Genomic DNA, 26,065 nt, shown 5'->3' with positions numbered 1-26,065 from the left:
CATGCTCTTTGTGTGGAGAAAAATACGTAAGTATACACACATGCATGTACGCTCAGAGGAAGAGATTTCATATCTAGTATTAAAACTGACCCAGAGCCATTGATGTGGGCTCAGTTTATTTGTAGGGTAAAGTCTCTCTCAAAAAGCTTTTTGTTTGTCACCTTATTTTTTAACTGATTTTTCTTTCTTCACTGAACTATTCCTTTTCCAGTCCCCATTTCAGTAGGGTTTTTTTTTCTGTGGCACAGCCATTGGCGTGGTACAATCAGAGCTCCTCTGTTCCATTCTTCTGCTAAAGGCTTCCTCCAGCCTGGCTTTATTTACCCTCAAAGGCTGCTGAAAAGAAATTCTGTTGCTTTCCTGCTTATTTTAGACAAGCTCCACTGTAAAGTTAGCATTAGTTCAGTTGGAGAAAAAAAACACCTAGTCCTATTCTGTACCAGATTTTCTCTACTGCCATATATACTGGTGTATATTGTTTTATTTTAGTATGGTTCTGCAGCTAGCGATCTCCCGCCAGCCTCAGGTTTTCATTTCGTTGTCCCTTACCTGTGGTTTTGTTGATAGAAAACCAAGGGCAAATTGTTGATGTTATCCAAAATAGATTGCATTGCCGGAGGTGCATGGGTTTAATTTCGGGTGTTAAGAATTCCTATTCCGTGCACCATGCGTGTCTCTGCTGCTCCCCTTTTCTGCACCTGCTTTGCTGGAGCAGTTTCCATAGCAATAACCTCTTCAAGTTTTCCAGAAGTGTTACAGGAATGATTTTCTATCTCCTCCTCCTCAACAATTCAGGAAAATGGAGCTTATTAGAGATACTTTTTTGTCCTCTGTGCCTTGATAGGAGCCTAGCAGGGGCACTCTGCAATCCCAGGTAAAGCTGTCTGCAGCACACAACTGCTCTTCCATGATGAGGACCCCAGCCGGGCTGCCCACTGCTGCAATTTGCTTGACCTAATATAGGTTGTCTTCCATTCTCTCTTGACTCGGGCAACAGTATTTTTATGCTGCTCTGACTTCTAAGAAGAATGAGCAGGACAATGTAAAAAAAAAAAAAAAGTAAGTATTCTGAAAAGGAGGAAAAACTATTATAAACCCTAAAGACTGGGAGCCAATAATTCAAGTTTCCGTCACGTTTCTTTCTTCTGCCAGGCATGTGAAGTACTACACAACAGTTCAACTTGCAGCTCAGTAGCATATGGGAAAATATAAATCCCTGGAGAAGGAAAGCATTAAGCAGCTGCCTGGAAACCCTCAGGAGCCTGACAAAAGAGAGAGGTGGATGTTAACATGGGACAAACAGTGATTATCTTAAAAAGTAATGCATTCAGGGGCACATACGAGGTTGTGGTTTGAAATTGAGATGTAGGTGATGGTATCTGTAGCAATGTGGCAAATCCTTACTTTGTGACCTATTGGCCAGAGCAGAATGACCTGATGAACGCAGGTATCCATGCTAATAATGTCCAAGGAGCAGTCCTGAGAGACAGCCTAGACCTACAGCACTAGGACTGGGCATTAGGATACTACCATTTCTAAACTGATGAGCAAGCTATTACACCAAAAAAAGTTGTTATTATTGGATAGAAATATGTTGAAAGCAGTTTATAGACAAAGCTGTGAAGTCTTCTAGGGTGACACATACAAAAATAGCTCCCAAGCATGATGGGGCTAAGTTCATTAAAACTAGGTTTGCATAACAAGGACCCTGGAAACGGCTGACTTTGTCTGAAGCACTGTCTGAGGCACAAGTCTGTATGGCTCATGCTTAATGTTCACACTTGGAATTGAAATAGTAGGACATAAGTTGGCTTTATTTTTGCATTCCCCCTCCAGATTTGTGACCAGACAGCAGCAAAGTTGTGACGTTCATGGGAAAAGCCTCTTTCTCTGGATACAGGAGATGAGCCCCATCCCAGTGCTAAGATCCTTTATGTTCTCCATGTGCCCTTGGGGTTTTACTCCATATCTGAAGTCTGCCAGACCCCTCACTGTGTAGGCTTTCTATTTCACCATTTGTTTCGACCTTGAAAAGACTTTTTTGAATGTTTTAAAATAACCATGTTGTCATTCCTCAGTTAAAAAAGACCTTTTCTTCCCTCTGTTTTTCCCCCCTTCATCCTCAATTGTTCAGACTTTTTAATAATTCATATCCCTTTTGACTTCACATGCTTGCTTGTGCTACCTGTGGTGCTCAATGAGAAATGTGCTCTTTGCAGAGCTCGAAAGATCAACTGAGAAATTAGTTAAAACGAAGTAGGTGGAGGGTTATGTTTCACCTGCTAATTGAAGTACTAAACCTACAGGTGTTAGGGCTCCTACAGCAGCCTGGCCAAAATGTCAGTGCTAAGTTTATTGCTGGCTGATTTCTCCAGTAAGCATGGATGCTGGCTTTGTAGAAGTGAGTTGTTGCTGAAGAAACCATGAATTGCAAATTCCCTATCTCTGTGTATTATGTCTTGGCTGCAACAATGTGCTGTTGTGTTTTGCACACAGTTCTGTGCACAGACTAGTAGAGAGAAGGTTGGAGAACTTCACTAGTCTTTCATCCCTTTTGCAGTTTCTTCAAGCTTCCTTTACTTGGAAATCCCAGGTGTTGCGCTCTCTTACTGACTTAAAAAATATCATTTTGACAACCTAATCTTGCAAAAAGACAAAGTCAGTATTTCTTCGGGAAAGTGTCATAGCCGCATACGTACAAGATTTGGTTTTTAATTATTGCTACACCCTCTAGCTATAATAAAAGACCTGTCAGCGTATTCATGCTGTCCCTATTCATATTCAGAGGATTGGAAAGTAGAGGTTTAGATTCATTCTGGATTGAGGTTAGGCAAGCAAGGTCTTTTCTTCGGCATAATGACTTTCAACTGAGTTTGGTGACTGATCAGTTCAGTTGTCTGAATTGTGTATGCGCAAAGAGAAGCAGGGTTGTGCTTTTGCATACATTCAATTTTCATATTTATAAATCAGAATCTGCCTCCATTTAAAAAATGAAGTGTCGTTGCCTTCAGCTTATAAAGAGCAGCTGCCACTGCCATTAAAACTTTGAAATGTTCCCTTGAGAACTCTGAGAGTGCATCTGTCTGAGCCTCATAGTGGTCTGAGCTTACAAGTGGGAGCAAAGTGTCCCTTATTACTCGAGAGTTTAGACAATAGATCAAAGACTTTAGGTTTAAGCAGCTATCTTTCTTGGATGAGCTGTCTGCATGGGTAGTTGCAAAGTTCCAGCTGAAAAGGATATAGTCTTGTTGCTGCCAAACGTAGGCAGAGTACTGCTGTTGACTTCTGTAGAAGCAACACTGAGCAACACTAAGCAGGCAAGCTAAGGAGCAACACTAAGCTAGCAAAACACTTCACTAGTATAAGAAAGACCTCCGGTAGCTTCTGGCAGAGAGCTTTTTCTCGTTGTCCCAATGGCCTAACAACAGAAGTAGAAGTGGTGTTCTGGAGCTCTGCAGATCTGCGCTTTTACTTTGCCTCAGAGGTGCTCTGCAGAGTAAGGCTCTCCTGAATATTTTGAAGAGCACATCCACACCTTAGGATATGAAAATTTGTGAGGCAGCTGTGGGTGGGTTTGCTCCAAAACTGGAAGCGATCGGGCTATGGTAGCTTAGTGTGGCTGAGACAGAGGGCTGATGAGCTCGGGCACGCTCCATCAGTGACCTGGCTGTGCTCCTGTCAGGACTTATGCTGGTATTTCCATATGGCATTATACTGCACAGGCTGGGATTTATGAGGGGAAGGGGGAAATGTAAGAGGTCATTGCCGTGTTCATTGGGCTTGGCTTCCTTAGCTTGCTCCTGCATGACTTTGGCACCCCGGGCGGTGCAGCACTGTGGCTGCAGTGGTGCCAGCAGCGCTGGGGCTGCACGGGAGGTGGCAAGGGCTAAGGGGTCTCTTCCGAGGGGCTGTGGTCTGTTGGGGCTGCACTGTCTCTAAAGCTCTCTGCCTGTGCCAGAACACGGTTGCCTCCCCATGGCTGGCAAAGCTCTGCCGTGGCCACGCTGCAGTGCAGAGGCTGCTTTCTGAGCATCCTTTCCCACCAATTCTCAGCTTCTGGCAGCTGACTGTGCTCCTGGTGTGCTCATCACACAGGGAGGAAGCCTTAGCTCTGTTCACACAGACATTGTTTGCCATGGCTGCACTGTAAGGACATAACCGCACACTTGGAACTAGCTTGGGCGTGTTGCACTTGTCCTTAAATATTCAGCACATCAATAAGAGATGTAGTTGTATACTGTAATATCACTATGCTGCAGCTGAAGCTATGCCTCAGTTTCTGCAACTATGAAATGGTGTCTACGCATCAGGGATTTTTAAAAAGTAATTTGTAACTGTGTCTTCCTCAGCTTTGCTACATTTTGCTGTTGCCAGTATCTCTTGCCTTGCAGGTCCCAGTCACAAACACCCTGTTGTGCTCCAGGTTTGAGTTAATAATCAAGTTAGTTCTAAAGATTTTTTCCTCTGGACTTTGCATGCAGAAACTAAGAAGGGATAGAGGAGCTGAAGTTGTCTACTTGTGTAATTTCATGGTGTCTTTTGGCTTTCTGGGTTTCACATCTAATTAATGAACTCCCTTGGCATCTCTGTAGGTTGTACAGCTCTGAGCTCATTATTGGCAGGCACCTTCCAAATGATGACTGTAAAATGCTATGAAGAAAGTGGTAGTGGTTGGGTGTTTTCGGGTTTTTTTTTTTTTACAAGCAAGGTCATCTAGATTGCCTTCCTTCTTATGTCTTTTCCTCATTCTTCTGTTTCTTTCCTTATTTATTTTTGAAGGTCTTCTCAAAGAGTAGCATGTGACAGAGTAACATGGTGAGCGTGGGTGCTTCCTCTGCACTGGGTATTGGGCAAGCAGAATTGCGTTCTTTCCTCACGGAGCATTACAGCTCTTGTATTGAGCTGGTTTAGGTTAGGAATAGGGTTACCATTGTGCAGTTCAACTCCCAGTGCCAGAGAACTGATCAGTGACACTTACTTGAGCCCACACTCTCATTTCATCTCTGAATCATGCCAGCTAAAGCGGGATGGGGTTGTAAGTGGGTGGGTTTTGGCCTTTCATACCGTAGTTAGTCTTGTGAGGCTGGTGGCTTCATATACAGTAAACAGCTTGAATTAATACTATGTGTTTGGCCGGATAAGTAGGTTATAAAATAAGTGTAAGCTCAGACCGAGAGTTTTGGCTGTGACATCAGTTGATTTCACCTTGTGGATTGATGAGTGTTATCTGGAGCTTGGCAGCCAAGGTGAGGCGATGGCTGCGCTGTCTGCGTGTGAGCTCCAAGCTCCTTGTGCAGCAGTGTCCTGGAGGCGGAGGGAGGACAGAGCAGCCCACAGGGCAGGCACGAAGGTGTCTTGACTCAGGGGATCAGTGGTGTCATGGACTGGTAAGTGTCAAGCCTGCAGACCTTCCAAGTTCAAGTGTTTGACTGCGCTTGAATTCTCTTCCCCCGGGGGAGAAGAAAAAGCTTTAATTTATGAAGTGTCACAACACATTACAGCACATCACATCCCAACACGCCGCTGCATGGAGCTGACATTTGTTTGCTTTAATTCCTCAAAATAGCTTTTATTTAGAGCAAATGTTCCCTGTTAATTCAAACAGTTCTCATTTTCCTGTGCTCTGTACTTGCCAGTTCCCATGGGGACAGTTGTTCCTGCAGTGCTTTGCCCTGTGTTGGTGAGCTGTCAGGCCTTGTCAAGGGTTTTAATTATTTTTCTTATTAGTAATGGAGAACTTCTTTGTTGCCTCTCAACCCAAATACTCACTAGGCAGGGTGCAGCGATGCTTATACGTTTTAATTTTAGTACTCTGACATACCGAGTGCTTTGCAATCCTGTAAGGAACGGCGGTGTTTTTTGGCAGAGGAGCAGGCTCCGGGTGTTTGGTGGTCACCTTACTGGCTGAGACAACGGAAGCCAACATGGGCCCCAAGCGGTGTTCTAGACGAGCTTGCTGTAGGGGCCGGCTATGGCAGAAGCCACCTGCAGAAGGTCTGTCTGCAGACTCATGGTGCTGTGGAAGCCGCTTTGCTTGCCAGGCAACAGCTGCCTCCCCACGGGGGGGATACAGCCTCCCCACGGGAGGATACAGCCTCCCCACAGGGGGATACAGCCTCCCCTAGGTCAGCCAGTGTGTCAGGCTGAGCAGCACTCCTGTCGTGCAGGGCAGCATCCTGCCGAGCTCCTCAGAGTGAACAGGCAGTTTGCTCTCCTGAAGCCGTGCTCTGATGGTGCTCTCACAAGCTGAAGTTTGTCAGCAAATAGCCGAGGCTCAGGCCTAATCAGGATCAATATCCTGTTGTGGTGGGGGCTAGGCACCTTCACCTGTAGTGAAAAACTAGGGAAGATTGCAACTTGCGTATTCAGCAAGGAGTTTTCATCTGGTTTGTGTACGTGTTTTGTGGGAGGATGAGGAGTTTTTCTCTCCTGAGAATAGCAAGAACTGCATGTCATGTGAAAGGCTAAAAAGAAATGAGAAGGGAAGTTCAGCCACCCATCTCCTAGGGTGCAGTACATCTTTTGCCTCCTGTGTGAGCAACATCTGTACAGGTACAGTATTCCAAATCTCTGGGATTTGTTGTTTAATGAATTCTAGAATGGCCAATTTAACGCTTACCACATTGAACTTTACCTAGAGATTCAATGTGACTTTTGCTTTCCAAGTGATGACCAAAAGATGGGCAATACCTATTTTGGATGTGTTTATTTTCTTCAGGAAGACGCATGCCTTGTCTATTTGGCAATTAGTTGCTGGACCATTTTCACAGGTGTATGTGGATTCTTGCTCTCTTGTTTTTTAACAACTTTATGACACTTGGGAAAGTTCTTGGAGCAGGAATGTTCTTCCATCTTTCTTCAGTTCGAATAAGCAGACAGGTCAGGTGATTGTCAATGGTATTGCTGTTTGCTTCCTTGAAATCTTTTTCCTTTTCACCCAGTCTCCTTCACTGTCCTTCATTTCGCTGTATCTCCTGTGAGGAGAAAGCCAGAGCTGCCTGTGCTCAGAAAGGATTTCTGCTGCTCGCTTCTCCAAGTGGTTCAATGCATTAGCAAATCCCAGGTCTATGTTGCATCAAGCCCTCTGTCACACTACTTCTACTGGAAACTGCTGCTGTCAGAAAGTGTAACTACAAGCAAGGTGAGAAGGACACTGAACAAGCAGTAGAAAGCACTAAAATTCTTGATCCTTCCTGTTCTGTGTGCATTCCTGGAAACATTTCTGCCATTTCCTTTCTTGATCCTCCACTTGGAGCCGTACTCATGTCTAGCCAGGTACTGCAAAAAACAAAATGGAAAAATTTCCATATGACCGCAAGCTTGCAGTGGGTAAGCATAATATGTGAAAGAGTCTCCATGACGAGCTTGTGTCTCTGGTGCCTTCTCAGAGTACTGTCTCCTGGGCTTTGGGAATCACAAATAAATTAGCCCTTCTGCAAACCACACATCATGCAAACAAATCTGCCTAGACTTCTGAGCATATTTGAATAGTCTCCTTTAGATGGAGCCGTGGCTTGGGCTGCTGGGGAAAGCAAGAACTTAAGATCTCAGAATTGTGTCAAAACTGTTTTATTTTCAGAAATGTTTTCCCTTATGGTTGAAAAAACTAAATGAGTAAGGGAGGCTGTTTTGGAAGAGAGAGTGAGTGGGGGAACGGTGTGAAGCAGGAGGGAATAAGTGAGCAAGCAAGTTGGTCTGTTGATAGGGGAGTCTCAGCACAATCAAAAGCAGTGTTTATGTAATTTAATAGCAGAGTGTGCCTCTTGCTTTCATTTTCCTTGCATCAAAACTATTTTATTCTATTATGTTGTAAAGTAACCAGCATACATTGAATCGTAGGTGGTTGTGATTTTTGTTTTCCATAGTGTCTCCAGATGTCTAGGTAGGAGTTGGCTCCTCTCCTGAAGTGAAGAACCAGGCAGCAAAGAGACTCTGAAATGTGATGGCCTGAGCTTTGAGCATTTGGAGCAGTCCTTTCTGTAGCAGAGGGATCAGCTAGAGTTATTGCCACTCTAAAGCTATCAAAATGGCAATGAATACTCACTGTGGGTAGAAGGCCTAGTTGCATCAGGTGCCTTCCTCCCAAGCATTAACACCACAATGGTAGACTGCCTTTAAGCAGAGGCTAAGGGATCATTCATATACAAATACCTGTAAGACTTATGTATGGTATTTTTTCCCCCTTCATAACAGTACATTATTCCCCTTTCCTTCATTTCTACTCCTCACTATTCTCCATATTCATTGGTAGATAAATAATAACTTCAATAGAAACCACAATTGCCCAGCTTATTCCATGCTGCTTTGTGCTTTCTTTTCTGCTCATCATGGTGGGTTTTTTTTTTTCAGGATTATTATTTATGAGTTAAAACTCAGAAAGCAGAAAGCTTTTCCAAGTGCAAAGAATGCCAGGGTTTTCCCTGCTTTGGATGTGGAAGCTTTGAAAAAGTTTTGACAATTTTCATTTAGTACACAAAAAACCCCCTCTCAGTTTATGAAAAATAGTTACTATTTTGTATTTGTTACCCATTGATTCTCCCAAACCCAAGAGCCATGAGATAAACCTCAGTGTTGATTTTCTGTCTGCCAGGATTATGCGTGAAACTGCTTTTGACTGTGGTGTTCCTTGTGTGAGAGATTTCTCTCAAGGGAGCATGTGACACTTCTGTCCCATGCTTGCCTTGCATTCCTTGTGTAATTTAAGGTGTTGGCTTTAACCTTTAAAGCTTGAAATAGGATGAATGGTGTGTGGTGTAGCTCAGGTACATCTGTTGATTTCCCATCCTGCTAACAGCCAGTTGGTTTAAGGAGGAACAGTTTAACTTGAGGCCTTTGGTTCTGTGATACCTTTCATGTGTTGTCTTGCAAGTGTCTGAATGTGTCATCCTTTAAGATGAACAATGGATTCTCCAGTGTGTTGGGTGTGGAAGACAAAGGAGCATTGCCTGGCATGGGGCACAGCCGGGAAAAGTCCCTTACTCCACAGAGCTCTGTGAGAATGCGTGGAGCATGAGGATAGGGGTTATGTGTACATCTCCTGATGTTATACAAGCATGAGATAGGCAAAATCGTAAAAGCTGTGAAAGAAATTACTGAAATTGAAGATGAAGGGAAACAGGTATTGAATCTTTTCCTCTGACAAGTCAAATGAACAAGCCAGGGTCATGTTGAAGTACCAGGTGCTTTGTGCAGCTGTCTCACCCTTTCCTATTTTCTCAGTCCCAGTGTCATGGTTTAAGCCCAGCCGGCAGCAAAGCACCACACAGCCGCTCGCTCACTCCTCCCTCCCTGCCCTGTGGGATGGGGAGGAGAAAATATAAAAGGCTCGTGGGTTGAGACAAGGACAGGGGAGGATCACTCGCCAGTTATGGTCACGGGCAAAACAGACTTAACTTGGGGAAAAAAAACAAAATCAATTTAATTTGTTACCAATTAAATCAGAGCAGGATAATGAGAAATAAACCCAAATCTTAAAACACCTTCCACCCACCCCTCCCTTCTTCCTGGGCTTAACTTTACTCTGAATTCTCTACCTTCTTCCCCCCAGCAGTGCAGGGGGACGGGGAATGGGGGTTGGGGTCAGTTCATCACACGTTGTCTCTGCCGCTCCTTCCTCCTCAGGGGCAGGACTCCTCACTCTTCCCTTGCTCCAGCGTGGGGTCCCTCCCCAGGACAGTTCTCCACGAACTTCTCCAGCTTGAGTCCTTCCTGTGGACTGCAGTCCTTCACGAACTGTTCCAGTGTGGGTCCCTTCCACAGGCTGCAGTCCTTCAGGCACAGACTGCTCCAGCGCAAGCTTTACCATGGAGTCATGGCCATCTTCGGCAGCATCCACCTGCTCTGGCATGGGCTCCTCCCCGGGCTGCAGGTGGGCATCTGCTCCCCCGCTCACCTCCATGGGCCGGGGGGGGACAGCCTGCCATCTCACCACAGGCTGCGGGGGCATCCCCTCCTCCGGCGCACCTCCTCCCCCTCCTTCTTCACTGACCTCAGTGTCTGCATAAGTGTTCCTCTCACATCCCACTCCCCTCTCCACTGCAGGTTTTCCCTTCTTAAGTATGTCCTCCCAGAGGCGCTACCACCATCGCTGACTGGGTCGCCCTTGGCCAGAGGCGGGTCCGACTTGGAGCCGGGGAAGCTTCCAGCAGCTTCTCGCAGGAGCCATCCCTGCAGGCCCCTCCCCCGCTACCAAAAACCTGCCACACAGACCCAAAACACCCAGGAAAGGTTTGGAGCCAGATGGCAGGTTTCCTCTGCTGATATGCTCAGGCTCAGTTAGGCAGAGCCCATGGATTCACTTCATTTTGTGTCCTCTGACCTGCTCCAGGATCTGTACTTCATTCTCACCTACCCCTTACTGCCTATTGTAAGGGATAATGTGAACTTTCTGGGAAGCTTTCTCTTTAAATGACATTTATTTGTATTGCCTAGTGCCTTAATGCATTGCTTTGCCTTCAGCAAAAGAAAAAGGTACTTGAATAAAAAGAAAGGGGTAATAGCAGTGAAAGAAGAGGGTTGTTATGTAGCATAATGTTAGCATTCTTTGGAGAGATGCTACTGTAGTTGGAGGAACTAATCTTTGCTTGCATAAGTAGACAGAAATGCTGGCAATTTACAGCATCCGCTCATACCCAGATGTCAACTCACATTTCCAAAGAGAATCATCAAGTCAGGAGATAAACAGCTGGTACAGAAGAAAGGAAAATAAGCTTGTAAGTGTTTAAAGAAAAAAAAAAGTGTTAATTTTTATGAAGTGTAGTGTGCTGGCATCTAAACAAATGAAAGTTAACAGCCAAGAGCAGGGAAGTGAAAGGGCTTCTTTTTGGTTTTAACATCTGAGAATTAAAGTCTTGGTTCCTGTCATAGTAGCTTCAGAGCACCCCTGTATTTTTGTATGAAGTAGCTCCTAGTACAACTTCATGTACACTAGCAACAAAATGAGAGCTAGCATTGATGGGTTTTGGACATTCCCACAGCCCTGTCTTGAAGTGCTTTAAACTGGCCCAAGCATCACAGTATGGCCGCACATGCCTCTAATTTTAGATTTGAACCTGATGCCCATGTCTCACAATCGGAGAGAGTCTCAGTAGCTGCTTCAATGGCTTCAGGAGCACTGATGGCCAAGAGACAAGGTAGGCCTTGGAGACAAGGTCTGGATGCCACATACAGGGTGCTCAAAATTAAGAGTCCCTTTCTTCCTGAGAAGTGAGGCACTTGCCTAAACTTGTAAGTATTGATCACGAGATAATTATTAAACAGTTATATGTAAAAACAAAGTGGGTTTGTGGTCAAAAAGCATAGAATTGCAGCTGCAGGGAAAGTCAGTACTGGGATTATTGCTGAAAGAGCATCTAATAGAGAATGCTGACTTGCAGCATCCTTTGCAGGGAATGAGAAACAGCAGGTCTGCTGCTTGCCTGCAGACATCTTTCTGTGCAGGCAGGAGATAGGTTTGCATCCTAGTTGGGTTGATAACAAAGCAGAGTAAACAAGTCTTAAAAAAACCCTAAAAAATGAACTATAAATTCTCTACTCCTTGAAGGAAAATAAAGTGCAGAGTATTTACTGTCTTTCTCCCTCCTCCCGCTCATTCTCACTCCAGTCTTCTAATGCTCACAGGGCCTAGCAGGGTTTTACGTGGAAATCATTGGGATTATCTCCCAATTTTTTCTCAGATAATTCAGTTGAGAGGTTATACAGAACTGAATGGTTTGGAGACTGGGAATCACTAAGCTAGAGGCTTTAAGATGCTCGCAGGCTCCTATCTGGACAGAACAGTTCGATATTTATTGGATGTGCTACTAATTGGCTGAAAAATTCATCTTTCCTACTTTTTTTATTTTTTCTCAAGGTCATTTTCTGAGGTTTGGCAAGGGCAGGAGGGTAAGCAAGTGTCTCAGCTTTCTGAGATCTCACCCTGGCAGAGTGTACTGAAAATTGCTATGGTGACTTGTGATTTATACTACGTGTTTCCATGTGGTGCTTCCCAGGTGAACAAGGGCTTTCTGGCAATATATCCTTGGCTGGGAATCCTACAGTCTAGCCCAGCCTACACGGCACCTCCAAGTCAGTTGTCTATCAGAGTATGTGACAGTGCATGCAGAAAGCCAGGCAGCACAGCTTGGAGAGTAGACCTGGAGACATATTTATGTGTGTGTGTTATTCGGAGAAGGTCTCCTGGTTAGTGGGGACAAAAAGTGCAAGTACAGATTCCCTGCTGTAGCTCACCCCCAACAGCCATGCCTACAGCAGCAGACCCCTACGGCAGTTCTGTCCCCCATCTCTTCCAGTAACAGAACCTGCAGCTGCTAGCCCTTCCCTACACTAGTGTTTGAAACAAATAAATTGTAATGAGATGAGCTGTCTTAGCTGTTACAGTATTTACAGGATAAATAGTTTCCACTTCACAGCCATCAATACCTCCACCCTTTAAATCCATTAACTTCCTGACTGCTATACGTGCCTTAGTAATGGGCTGACACTGATTTAAGGCTAGAAAAACCCTATTTAGAGCTCTGCATTAGGGAAAGTGAATGTAAATTGTGACCACACCATTTGGCCTGGGACTAAAAATGTCTGCAAAAGTGACACATTTCAAACCGTGCATTGGGTTGCAACAGCGACAGTGCAGAATGTTCTTCTAGCCTTAGTTGGTAGATTAGCAGGAAACCTGGAAATCAGCAATGCTGGCTTTGCTGAGAGTGTGTAATCTTAAAATGAGAGAAACATGGCTGCTATGGACTGCTCTGTAGCCTCATCTAAAACCTAGCTCTGCCCTGGACCATCATGCTTGCAGATGTTGGTGACGTTGACTCCCTGCATTAGTGAAAGTCTTCCAGAAAGATAAATACTTTATTTGAGCCATGTTCAGTTCCTCTCTTGGACCCATCACGATAGCATCAAATGGTTACTATTTTTAATCTTTTGTAGCTGATTGTTTTAGAGGAATTGAAGCAGACTTCACTTATTTATTGATGGCTGGGAACAAATACCCTGCAGCCTCCCTCTTGCATTCCTAGTGTGACTGAGAGAGGAGAGGTGTAGAATTGGAACAGAAGATCTATCACATTCAGCCTGCAAGGCTATTATTTGAGCTGCCTCAGAATGTTTAAGTTTTTTGCAGTTGTGTTAAAGCACTGGCAGTTGGATTTTGTTAAAGATGACACAAGCGGAGAGGTTTTATTTGAATCCCACCCACATGATCTTCAGGGATTTATATACAACAGAATATGAAGGTCCTTCTCATTTTTACATATCACAGATTGGCCTTCTTATTTTGTGTTGCAGAGCGTGTATGTATTTCAGAGTCTGGGAGGGAGGAGAGGGGAAGGAAAAAAAAAAAAAAGGAGAGGTGCATCCTTTTTATCTTCCCCTGGTATATTTTGTGCATGTTGGTTAAGGCCTCTACAGCCAAATACAGCTGGACACGGAGCAGGGCAGGCTATGCAAGGACAGTTCAGCTCTGTACAGGCTAGTGTGATGGGATGCCATTTCACAGAATCATCATGGAATCATATAATGGTTTGGGTTGGAAGGGACCATAAAGATCATCTAGTTCCAACCCCCCCCGCCATGGGCAGGGACACCTTCCACTAGAGCAGGTTGCTCAAAGCCCCATCCAACCTGGCCTTGAACACTGCCAGGGATGGGGCATCCACAACTTCTCTGGGCAACCTCTTCCAGTGTCTCACCACCCTCATAGTGAAGAACTTCTTCCTTATATCTAATCTACATCTACCCTCTTTCAGTTTAAAGCCATTAGCCCTCGTCCTATCACTACATGCCCTTGTGAAAAGTCCCTCTCCAGCTTTCTTTTAGGCCCCCTTTAGGTACTGGAAGGCTGCTATAAGGTCTCCCTGGAGCCTTCTCTTCTCCAGGCTGAACAACCCCAACTCTCTCAGCCTGTCTTCATAGGAGACGTGCTCCAACCCTCTGATCATTTTTGTGGCCCTCCTCTGGACTCGCTCCAACAGGTCCATGTCCTTCTTATGTTGGGGGCCCCAGAGCTGAACACAGTACGCCAGGTGGGGTCTCACGAGAGCGGAGCAGAGGGGGAAAATCACCGCCCTCAACCTGCTGGTCATGCTTCTTTTGATGCAGCCCAGGATACGGTTGGCTTTCTGGGCTGCAAGCACACATTGCTAGATCTTGTTGAGCTTCTCGTCAACCAATACCCCCAAGTCCTTCTCCTCAGGGCTGCTCTCAATCCATTCTCCACCCAGCCTGTATTTGTGCTTGGGATTGCCCTGACCCATGTCCAGGACCTTGCATATGGCCTTGTTGAACTTCATGAGTTTTGCATGGGCCCACCTCTCAAGCCTGTCAAGGTTTCTCTGGATGGCATCCCTTCCCTCCAGCGTGTCAACCGCACCACACATCTTGGTGTCATCGGCAAACTTGCTGAGGGTGCACTCAGTCCCGCTGTCCATGTCGCCGACAAAGATGTTAAACAGTGCCGGTCCCAATACCGGCCCCTGAGGAACGCCACTCGTCACTGGTCTCCACTTGGACATCGAGCCATTGACCGCAACTCTCTGAGTGCGGCCATCCAGCCAATTTCTTATCCGCCAAGTGGTCCATCCGTCAAATCCATGTCTCTACAATTTAGAGACAAGGATGTTGTGTGGGACAGCGTCAAGTGCACAAGTACAGGTAGATTTCAAACTCTCGCTGGCCTCTCTGCAGTGGGAGATTCTGTGTCGTGCTATAGCCATGGGCAGCGATTTCGCAGGTGGAAGCATGTGACCCCGAGCAGCTAATACAAGAGCAGCTATACTAGTTTCATCCCGCATGAGCAATTGGCGCTGAACCCATTTTCTGCAAAGGCACAAACCTCATGTAATTTTGCTGCTGATGTCTTTCTCAAGAACCTTCCCTCTCCAGCTTAGATTGTTTCAGTCAAGGACATAGGACAGGCAGTGAGAATATGATTTCTGACACTGTATCCTGCAGTACACAGTGAGGACCAGTCCGAGTGTCTTTTTTTCTATTTGTTTCCTTCCCATTATTTTAGTATTGATAGGTGATTGCCAGTCTCCATTAGGAATAAGCCTCCTAATTCCCTTTGAGGGAGGACCATGTAGAGAAAATGTACGGCAAGAGCTTGTGAGACTCAGCCTGTCACTTCCAGGAGGTGAGAAATAAAAGGGCAGGTTGCTCTGCAATCTGCCACCAAGTTCACTTGTGAGTGCTTTTGGAGTGAACAAGGGTGGGAAGTTTCCTATGGGGCTATTAGTGCATAAAGCAGCCGAGCAACGTTGAGCATCTGTTTCATTACTAAACCATTATCATTAGCTAATTTCTCAAAGCCCAGTCAGTGGAAGAAGGGAAGCATTGTGCTTTTAGTGTGTATACCTGCAGGTTACTTCATTTTCTTTTTGGGTATGATTAGTCTATTTGGTGGTCGTTAGCTGAAAAACAGTAAAGTCATTAAAGGGCCATAGGTGCCCTCTGGAGCCACTTGCTGTATGTTGATAAAGGAAAATGGCAGTGTAATATAAAATATAATCTGATCACCGCATCTAATTATAGACAAGAGTAAGCTGCTAAAGAATGGTTCTGTAAGAATATTATAATTGTGTTCATACAGCATTTCCAACTTGAAAGCTGTGAGCAAATATCGACTAATCCTCCCAACAGCCCCTGAGGGTGGGAAGGTAAATCTATTACTGTTTATTAAGAACTTGTTTCAATTAACTTTAACCACTGTTAAAATAACTATGAATTGCTGAAAAAATTAACAGCACTTGCCTTGCAACAATTTTGAACATCTTGGATGTCCCAGTACTGAGCAGCATTTCTGGTATCTCAAATAAAAGGGCACCATTTGACTGGAATTAATGTTTGGAAGCATCAGAAAAATGCCTATTACTTTTTATTTCCATTTATCTTTAGTGTCTTATTAAATACTAAATATTCTTGTTTGGTAAATATTTAACAAGCTCTCTGGGGCTTTGTAGAATGTATTGTTTTCAATAAACTTACACAGTACCATAGTATAATTATTATTATTATTATTACTATTATTAGAATTTGAGGAAATATTTTTCTGTGCGGCATAAAACTGCAGATGTTAGCGGTAATGTCTCTTTTTACAGCATAGAACCACTGCGATTTTGCTCCTTTAATTGGTAACATTGTCTCCCAGCCCCAGGCTAGGGTACAGGAGTGGAAATTATACATAAAATTATTAAGCATAGCCTAGGCACAAAATGGACAAAATGTTGTTTTGGCTGCTTCTGGTTTTGGGGTTCTAGATGATAGTGCTTGACATTGATCACCTGGCTGACAGCCCCTACAAATTTCTACTGATGTGAGGTTGTGCTGTGGATGCTCAAACCTTCCAGTAGAGGAGTGGCATTTCCTATGAAAGGCTGCTTTTGGAAATACAGTAGTTCTTTTTCCTCATCTTAGAGACTGAAGAATTCTTGTTTCCTTTTGTAATGTGTGTCTCAATGGCGTGTCAAAAACAGGAGTCATTCCATAATCTTTGCTTTGATTTTTGGATGGGGGTTTGTTGGGGTTTTTTTGGCAGTGGTTGAAGCTTTATTCCAAATTTATACCTAATGTATAGGCCAAAAAAATTGAATGTTCTGTTTGGAGGAGAAAATGGTACATTTTTATTAGTTGCATGAGAACTTGGCTTAGCTTAAGTCTGTTCAGGCTTCAGAGGATTTATGCCCTGGGCAATCTCTCTCTCTCAAAAAAAAAAAAAAAAAAAGCAAAAGCGATAGTTTGGGCTTTTTTTATTATTTGTGTATATTATCCTGCATATTTATCATCTTTTTGGAACTATCCTCTCCATGCAGAAACATGCTGCAAAGCTGTGGAGTGTGTACTGTATTCTGTAGCTTTCTCAGTGAATGTTTTCTATGTCATTTTGTTATATAAAACTCCTGGATTTGACTCAATGCTTAAATAGTTGTCAGGTGCTTGCAATAGATGGCTGAGTGTCTTGTGCCCCTTTTTTGCTCATGTATGCTGAATGAAAAGCTGCTGTTTATCACTTGTTTGGCAGACTCTCAGTGCCCATACGCAGCTTACATTAATGCTAATGGGAGCTGCCTACACATTGAAGAGCCAAAAGAGCCAAGTTCCTCCTTAATCTACACTATCAGATAGTGAATACCTTGTCATAGTACCCAAGGTGGCCTTTCGCTGCCCAGAAATTCAGTCTACCGTGCCCTTATTGCTTAAACTGCATCTAGAAGCTAATCGGATTCCTCCCCCATTCTGACAGGTGAAATATGGGGTGGGGTATGAAAGACAGAGCTTGGATGAGCAGTAATGATCGAGTAGGCAAATGGTGCGTGCAGAGGATCACTAGATCTTTCTTCCATTGGCACTGGAAATCACTGGGTTCGGATAGGCACTGGGAAACACTAGCCAGGTGCGGCTGAAGGTTTTAGGCAGCCTTCCTTGTTTGTTCCTCTTCAAATGTAGCTCCTCACCCTTCTGCTTTTGTCTGTAGCTGATGTGCTGGGTACCTGGTACCTGCAGCAAACAGTCTGTCCGGGGACGCTTAATGAGAGAAGATCAAAGGTGAAGGGTAAGCAAGCAGCTGATTCTTTTAAAATAATCTCTTACTGTATGTTTGATACTTAAGAATTGCCTGTTTATCTTCAGTGTCTCACAATAAAATGCCAAAGGAGTTGGGACTGGGTAGACATTCTGCCAGAAGTTGCTTGGAAGCAGAGTCAGCACTTCTTGCCTGAGTGGTTCTCTTCCAGTTGTGTTTCCCCTACCACCTTCCCTCTGAAACATCCCCTCCCTCTTTGATACAATACAGTGTTTTGAAGTTTGGCCATTTTTGTACTTCGCCTGGATTTCCTTTTTATGACAATTGCAGCCCTTAAGAGCAAATTAAAGTGACTGGGCTTTTTGATGGCTTTTATTTTTATTACTTTGTCTTTGGAGGCATTGATTGAGACTCCCAGCTGAGACTCTAGGCATGCTTTGTGTGCTGCCTGCTCCTACTTTTTTCTTGTCCTGATGTGTTCTCGTTGCTCTTGAATGCCTGAGCAGCCCTAGAGTTGCTTTTTCCTTAGAGCTGATTACAGCGATTTTGAGACAAGAGAGTCTATTTTATTACCCCTCAGCCAGCCTGAGTGGGAGCTGCTGACCTGCTTTGTATGGACTGGCTGGCAGAGACAGGAACTGTGGGTCTTCATCGGTTGTCAGGCACCATTTACAGATTAACCTCTGCTCTCTTCCTATGACATTATTTTGTAGGCATGTTGACAAGCTGCTTTGATAATAAGGAGTGGGTGTGTATTAACTGGGAAAATGCTTTGGCTCACCTTCACTTATTGTATGAGCCAATTAGGCAGCTGCCTCCCTGTTGTTGTAACTGGAATCTGGGTGAATAAAGCTGGTGGTTAACTATAGATGGCAGCAGCTTTCTAATGCTGTTATTATGTGTGCATGTTGTTCAGTTTCTCCAAAGCGGAGGTGATGCTTCATTCAGACCTCAGCTTCTATTCTTCTTTGTTTAGCTGAAGCTTTTTTAGCTTAAGCTTTCATAGGAAAAAACCTAGCTACCTCGACAAGTCATTACTACTTTGAGAATTTTCCATCTGCAGAACAGGATGTGTTCTAATTGTCACACTCCTTGATATTTATTAATTTGTAACTTATACCTATCTCCAGAACTACATTGTTTAAGAAGATTTCTGGCTTGGCCTGATTTCTGGCTGCCTTCTCTGCTGTGCCCTCACATGTTTTCTTGAACTCGATAGAGACATATAGCTTCCTATACCATCATTATACTAGTGTTGCATTCTCTGTAATCATCCCTTGAACTGCCTTGCTGTGGCAGAGCAGCAGCCTCCAAACTGCAATCGGCAGGCCTTTGGGGACCCACGTGCTACTTCAGGGGGTGGGAGGTTTGCTAAAAGCAACTAAGAAAAATCAATTGTCTGTGGACTTAAGCTTGCTTATAGGGTTTTGCACCCTCCCTGGAAAATACCTTCAGGGGTCTGTAAATTGCAAAAGGCTGAAAAACACTGAGTAATATACTGTAAAGAAGAACAAATCTGTGCACTAGGAATCACCATTAAATCTGTCAGTATTAATGTTATAAATAGGAACATTTTGGACAGTGAAGCACAAGCACTTCTCTTAACTGTGCTGTAATATGTTGGTTTGTGAGAGTTGTGGCAAATGTGGTGATAGATGTTCTGCTGAAACAGAAAAAACATGCATGTCTCTCAAATCCCTTGAATTGAGAACCAAATTAACTTCCAGTTTTATTTGCTAGATCAAAACTTTGCACTTGTCCTCACATGTGATCTTTCTTATGCTTGCTGTAGGCTGCTTCTCAGTCTGGTGGGCAAGATTCCCCAAGCAGTGGCACTGATAGCAAAACAGGGGCTGCAGCAGGACATTTCAAATCTCGTACCTGAAGCTACCTGAAGGCATTTTGAGAAAACTAAATGATGGTTTGTCAAAAGAGGATGGTTTGCACTTGTGCTGGTTTTGGCTGGCATAGAGTTAATTTTCTTCACAGTAGCTGGTGTGGGGCTGTGTTTTGGATTTGTGCTGGAAACAGTGTTGGTAACACAGGGATGGTTTAGTTACTGCTGAGCAGTGCTTACACAGAGCCAAGGCCTTTTCTGCTTCTCACCCCACCCCACCAGCGAGCGGGCTGGGGGGGCACAAGAAGTTGGGAGGGGACACAGCTGGGACAGCTGACCCCAACTGACCAAAGAGATATTCCAGACCATATGACGTCATGCTCAGCATATAAAGCTGGGGGAAGAAGGAGGAAGGGGGGGAGATGGTCGGAGCGATGGCGTTTGTCTTCCCAAGTAACTGTTAGGCGTGATGGAGCCCTGCTTTCCTGGAGATGGCTGAACACCTGCCTGCCGATGGGAAGTGGTGAATGAGTTCCTTGTTTTGCTTTGCTTGCATGCGCAGCTTTTGCTTTACCTATTACACTGTCTTTATCTCAACCCCTGAATTTTCTCACTTTTACCTTTCTGATTCTCTCCCCCATGTCACCAGGGGGGAGTGAGTGAGGGGCTGTGTGGGGCTTAGTTGCCAGCTGGGGTTAAACCACGACAATCCTTTTTGGCACCCAGTATGGGGCCTCTTCAGCGCACGTCACCTCCTCCTCTGGTGACATTCCCAAATCTTTGCCTTCTGGCCAGTATGTGATAAATTCTAAAATTCCTGGGTGACTGGGGTTTCCTATTTAAGCCCGTTGTATGATCAGTGTGACCCACTTACTCCATGTGGCATCAGTTGCATGGTGTGTAGGGGAGACCCTCCCTTTGAACATCCAGCCCAGCACTGGCAGTTGGGGTGCTAATAGGAGCTGTGTTTCAGTACCAACCACTTCCAAGGCAGCTCAAACTCCTTCATATGCTGCCGATATCTCTTTTTCAGTGGGAGTATAGCAAGCCTTGGATCTTCGATATCCCTGACTCCAAAATCATAGGGGTTGGCCTCAGGTCCCCCCGGGTGCTTTCTGCCAGAGACTCCAGGTAGGGCCATTCTCCCTGGCTGTGGTATAGAGCACATTTTTAACATCTTGTCCTGCCCGACTGGCCCAAGGGCTACTGCATAAATGATCTCCCGCTTAATTTGTTCAAAGGCTTGTCGTTGCTCAGGGCCCCATTTAAAATCATTCTTCTTCTGAGTCACTTGATAGAGAGGGCTTACAATCAAACTGTAATTTGGATTACCGCCACAGTGGCTGTGTGGTGCTTAGTTGCCGGCTGGGGTTAAACCACAATAGCACTATGGAAACTTTCATGGGAAGAGCATCCTGTTTCCAGGAAAGAATTTCAAGTAAAATTCAAGAAGCTCCCTTCCATGTTCAGTGCTATCACTTGACATGTAAGAAATCAGACTTCAGCTGCTTGTTCTCCCTGAATTAAGAACAGGCCTTGAACTTCATTTTTCCCATACTAGGTGAGAGTTCTGGCCGATGACTTGGCAGCTCTTACGTGGGGGCTTTCTTGCTCGGTCCCTCTTGGAGAAAAGTCTGAAAAGCCTCTTGGTTTCATGCAGAGAGGGAACAGGAGAATGTATGAAATCCTGGAGTGGCACAGGATGAATAAACCATTGCCACTCACTTGTAGACATGACACGTGTTGCCCTCTGGATGTCTGTTGACTTCTATAGGTTTTCCTTCAGTATTCTGGCAGGTGAACATATGCTTGTTCTGCACAGTGCGTAGGTGAATTTCCCCATAAGGACCTTAGTGTTAAATGTAGTTGCACAGCTTTTAATATGCAGGGTAACTGGTTAAAGCTACTTTAGATGTCATCTCTGCATAGTACCAATTAGAGTACTGAGAAATTAAATCAAACCGTTCTTGTACAGCTGAGAGGGTAATGCTTCCCATTCATAGAATCATAGAATGGTTTGGGTTGGAAGGGACCATAAAGATCATCTAGTTCCAACCCCCCCGCCATGGGCAGGGACACCTTCCACTAGAGCAGGTTGCTCAAAGCCCCATCCAACCTGGCCTTGAACACTGCCAGGGATGGGGCATCCACAACTTCTCTGGGCAACCTCTTCCAGTGTCTCACCACCCTCACAGTGAAGAACTTCTTCCTTAAGTCTAGTCTAAATCTACCCTCTAATTCCAAGGGGCTGGGTCTTTCCTTAAGTCCCCAGTGATACTTTACTATCCCTTTACATCTCATAATGCTCCTTTCACCCCCAGTGTTACACATCCTAACTTCATCCTGCAGTCAATTAAAACAGAAAAGTACTTGGTTTCCCAGGAGTTCAGTGTGTTCATGCAAAAGCCCGTTAGCATTAGTCCATGAATCAAACTGTCAGGTGGTAGATGTGTCTCTCTTGCCCTTATGCATGTATAAACTCTGCAGTTTTCCACCGACCAGGAAAAAGCAGCAGCATGTCTGACCCATGATACTTCCAGTTGCTGCTGTTGCCTAATGAAATGCTTCAAACCTAGAGGGATAATGTTTTGGTTTGTAGTCCAGGCTCAGAAAGTGGTGGCTGTGAATGAGACTGAGATCATAAGCTAATACTTTTGTCTACTGGTAGAAATTACAGAGCCCCAACACTCCTCATTTTTTTTTTTTTGCAGTCATCGCTCCCTCTTTCTGTTTGTTTGTTATATACTTTTGAGTGGAGACTGTAGTGGGACAGCAGATGAATGTAACCATTAAATTTTACTGGAAATGATGAAATGAAAGTGCATATTATATTCATACCTGATGCATCATTTTCCCGCCTTTACCTTCCGGCCCATCACATTCCAGTCTATTTCAGAGATTTAGATGCATTTATGTCAGATCTCCCATCCCAGAATACAATCTACATCCAATTATCAACCCTTAGGGATACATTAGATGTAACTATTATATCTTCTTCTGTCAATAAAATTACAATCACGGAATTCACAAATGTCCTACTTTGGTTTCTAAAAGCATCACGGAAAAGAATGAGATTAAATGAAGGGGCTGTTATGCTGCATCTTACACATGCTTATATGCAGAAGATTGCCAGAATCTTGAGCTGAGGTATGTATCTCCTCTTTCTGTCTGCTGCTGACAAATACTCAGCCCTGAAAAAGCAAGTACCTGCATAAGATCTGACAAAATTAGATGCAAAGATGAATTAGGCTTTTCCTTCATTTGTTCACGTGCCATGTCCAGGAGAGTCACGAGTGCCTGAGTGACTTGTAGAGGTTCAGTCAGGACTGTCACGTACAGATTTTACAGGCCTGTCTACACAGAAATACTCAATTAAGTGAAACCAAGTTAATGAAAGAGTTGAATTTCAGATATATTAGAGCTCACTAAACCCCTTCAACGCTCTCCTCAAGAAATAAATTGCTCTGAGTTCTCATTAGCTTGCTCAGACCCCTTTTACTTCTGACTGAAAACATCTGTATAGGGGTTCTTTAGTTAATGCACCTTAAACTCTACACCTGTACTTAATTTGGCTTAACTTGCCTAAGTTTCCTTTAATTGCAGATATACCCTAAGTGAAACAAGCCATATTAGCTCAGCAGAGTTTGGAGAGCAGTAGTCACTCTTTATCAGATAAAAGTCCTGTTCTCCCATTCAGGCAGGCATGGTTAGTTACCTATGCTCATGAAACAATCATCACTGATGGTAAAGAAAGAATTTCATGTCCTTAAGAAAACTGCATAGCACTTGAAATTAAAGGAGTAAGGGGAAAGGGAGAATTTATTCTGTGTGCAGATTATTCTATAATAGTCTGCTCCAATGTGGTTTTGCACCTTCATTTAAACTTTCTGGTATCGACTAATGTCAGAGATAGAAGAGAATGTTAGACAATCTCTCGCTGATTCAGGAACACAGGAATTTCCATACTCTGAGGTAAGCCTCTGTGGCAGGGCTGCAGGCAGGGCTAACAGCACCTCTTTCAGCCAGTGCATAAAACAGAATTTCATTTTCTAATACTTCTAACTCAAACTATCAACAGCCAAAAAGACTCATTTGAAATACTGGTATCTGGCAATTTCTATTTTAATTCTCAGTTTTTAAGCTGGAGCTCTTACCTGACTGCCAAGGAAATGGGAAGAGGAGGATATCCTAAACTGCAGAAATACCTGAAGGCCTGACTTGGTTAAGGATTTGGTGATCACTACCAGTAAAGGGAAAATACATGGGCTGAGCTTTAAAAAAACAAAAAAGCAACCAAACACAAAGTTCTGTTTCCCTGGAAAGTAATTAAGGTTTGGACACCCTCCCACCCTCCAAGAGGAAAGCTTTCTTGTCCATGTATCAACTTAACAGCTCATACCTTGCCACAACTGAAAGGAGGTGGTTAACAGTTGCTCTACTGTGTAATATCCAGGAGAAATGTTTACCTAGATTCAGAAACATACTGGGATATCAGTGGGATTTGTGCAGTAGCTTGCATATAGGCTGCATGGAAGAGATGGGATTTTAGGAGGGATCAGGAGCATAAATCTGGTGGTTAATGTTTTAGGAGCATAGAATTTAATAGGTAGTCAGATTTTCAATTCAGTTCTCCCATGGGATTATATTCACCAGAAATTTTGCTGAGAGATACCATGGTGAGCATCTGTAAAACTCAGACATGTATTTGATACAATCAACAAACTTGCAAGGATTGAACAGTACTAAGTTTCTTCCCTGTTTGTTACACCTTAACGGGTTTGTTATCAGTAAACCAGGTACAGGTTAGGACTGGACAAAGGAAGTTTTAAAATGAGAAGACTTCCATCTCTTTTTTCCAAATTGCCCTGTTGCTGTACACCATTGCCATATTGAGGTGGAGGAGATATCACTATCAAAAACTGTGTGCGTATCCTTCCAGTCATCACCGTTATACCAAGGTACTGCTATTTCTAAAATGACCAGCATTTCTGTAAGATGAAGATTAGTTGTGTGTTTACTTAAAACTTCCTTCCAGAAATTGCTTTCCCTGGTCTGTACATGCATACATGTCTGCGCACTGGTATATTATATAAAATAACTGGCTGCTTTGAAAGGGTACTCTTTTTTACCCTTTTTCCTTTCTGTGACTCTAATTTACAGTGTCCTATGGGCTGTTTGTGCTTGAGTAGATGACTGCAATATAATTTCAGGAAGAAAACAAATGAGACTTGGAAGCAGCAAAGCAGATCCGGTTGCAGGAGGATGGGTAGCAAAGGAAACGTGCTGAAAAAATGCTCTCCTGCATTCCGCCTTTGGAGGGCTATATAATTTATAACTGTTCTCTGCAAAGTGTCTGAGGCAGTGCCAGGTGGTGGGGAGTTAAATTAACCCCTGTGGCGTGTAGTTATCGGCAGAGGCCAGACCTGTGGATCGATACCTCAGTGCAGTGAGTCACCGTATCAACTGGGGAAAGTGAATCTGTAAGCTCCTTATTTCTCCATTCTTTTAATCGCAGGGCTGTGTCTGGCTGTGATGAAGATGGAGCAGACGCAAATGTCTGATGCTTGAAGCTCTTTGATTTCTGAGTTGATGGGGTGAAGCCAATGAAAAGCTCTGAGAGACTCAGAGTACTGATAGTGTATTGCCTTTTTCCAAGTACCCTCAATCCCCGGTCTCCTTTTTCTTCCCTCCTTCCCCACAGATCTGGTTATGCTCAGTAGCTGTATGGTCTGTGCTTTGCTTGACCAACACAGATAATTTCTAGCATCACTAGTTAAGCCTATTTTTTATTATTATTAATAATATAGGCTGTTTTAGTCTCGCTTAAATGGATTAGCCTTGCTCCTGCCTGCTTTTTGATTGTTTTTGCTGCTGGGGGTTCACTCTTCCGATGAGAGTTCTTGCAGATAGAGTTATTGCCAAGCTGGTCCATCACTGAGGCATACCTAATATGGATCAGACTGGGGGCCGGTGTAATTGGGTTTTCAGAGAGCTAGCGCACCAGGAGAACGTGTCTCACTCCAGGAATAAGAATTTTCGTTGTAGCTATGGAAGATACTTGCACAGCTGCTGAGTCAGCCGCCTCCGTTCACGTGCCCTCAAACCTTGTGGGTGCACCCATTTTCTACATGCAACCCCCTGAATTCGTGCCTGTTGACAGCTGAGTCTTCATGCTTCCCTGAAGACCGTGTGTGTCTTCCAAATCTGCTACCACCCCCTCCACCTCCCTCTTAAAAATAAAATAAAATAAATCGGTTACATTCTTCCCTGTTAATTTTTTTTAAACCCAGAGTTACTTATTAATTGCCTATGTAGAGTGCACTGGTAAATCAAGTAACATGTTGTTCTTTCCTAGCTGCACCCACTCTCTAGAGGATTGGAAGATTGGCATCTGTAGCCATCACCTAACAAAAATAAACAGGATCAAACAACTGCAATGAGTTTCTTATAAAGCGAAGCGTAACATGCCCATCAAAACCACTCCCTTTCCTTCCCCTCACAATACGTGAATTATTTTTGCCTTTTGAACAATGACAGGGGTCACTGGCCTTAAAACTAGTTGTCCCTCAGCTGAGGCTTGAAGCAGTTACAAGATAAGCTAGCCTTTTAGTTGAACAGTGGTAGCTGTGGATGGGCACATTGGGTGATTGGTTTCCGTGATTAATGAAGGCTGAATTTACAGTGGCTTCTCAGCTTAACAGCTGAGCTTC

General features: G+C 44.0%; 1 protein-coding gene across 4 annotated transcripts in view; it reads left to right on the top strand.

Moving 5' to 3' along the window:
- The window catches only part of LOC128139548 (transmembrane protein 263-like), a 249,534-nt gene that overhangs the window by 153,938 nt on the left and 69,531 nt on the right, over positions 1 to 26,065 (top strand). For 2 of the 4 annotated variants that reach the window (XM_052782106.1, XM_052782105.1), the window contains one exon: positions 17,471 to 17,548. The exons of the other annotated variants lie outside the window; for them this stretch is intronic. In XM_052782106.1, coding sequence (XP_052638066.1) covers positions 17,471 to 17,548 — 78 coding nt within the window. The remainder of the gene's footprint in view (positions 1 to 17,470; positions 17,549 to 26,065) is intronic. 4 annotated transcript variants of the gene reach the window in all.

Source organism: Harpia harpyja, chromosome 3 (genome assembly GCF_026419915.1).
Source record: "Harpia harpyja isolate bHarHar1 chromosome 3, bHarHar1 primary haplotype, whole genome shotgun sequence".
Taxonomy (NCBI): Eukaryota; Metazoa; Chordata; class Aves; order Accipitriformes; family Accipitridae; genus Harpia; species Harpia harpyja.
This window is presented reverse-complemented; position numbering and strand designations above follow the sequence as displayed.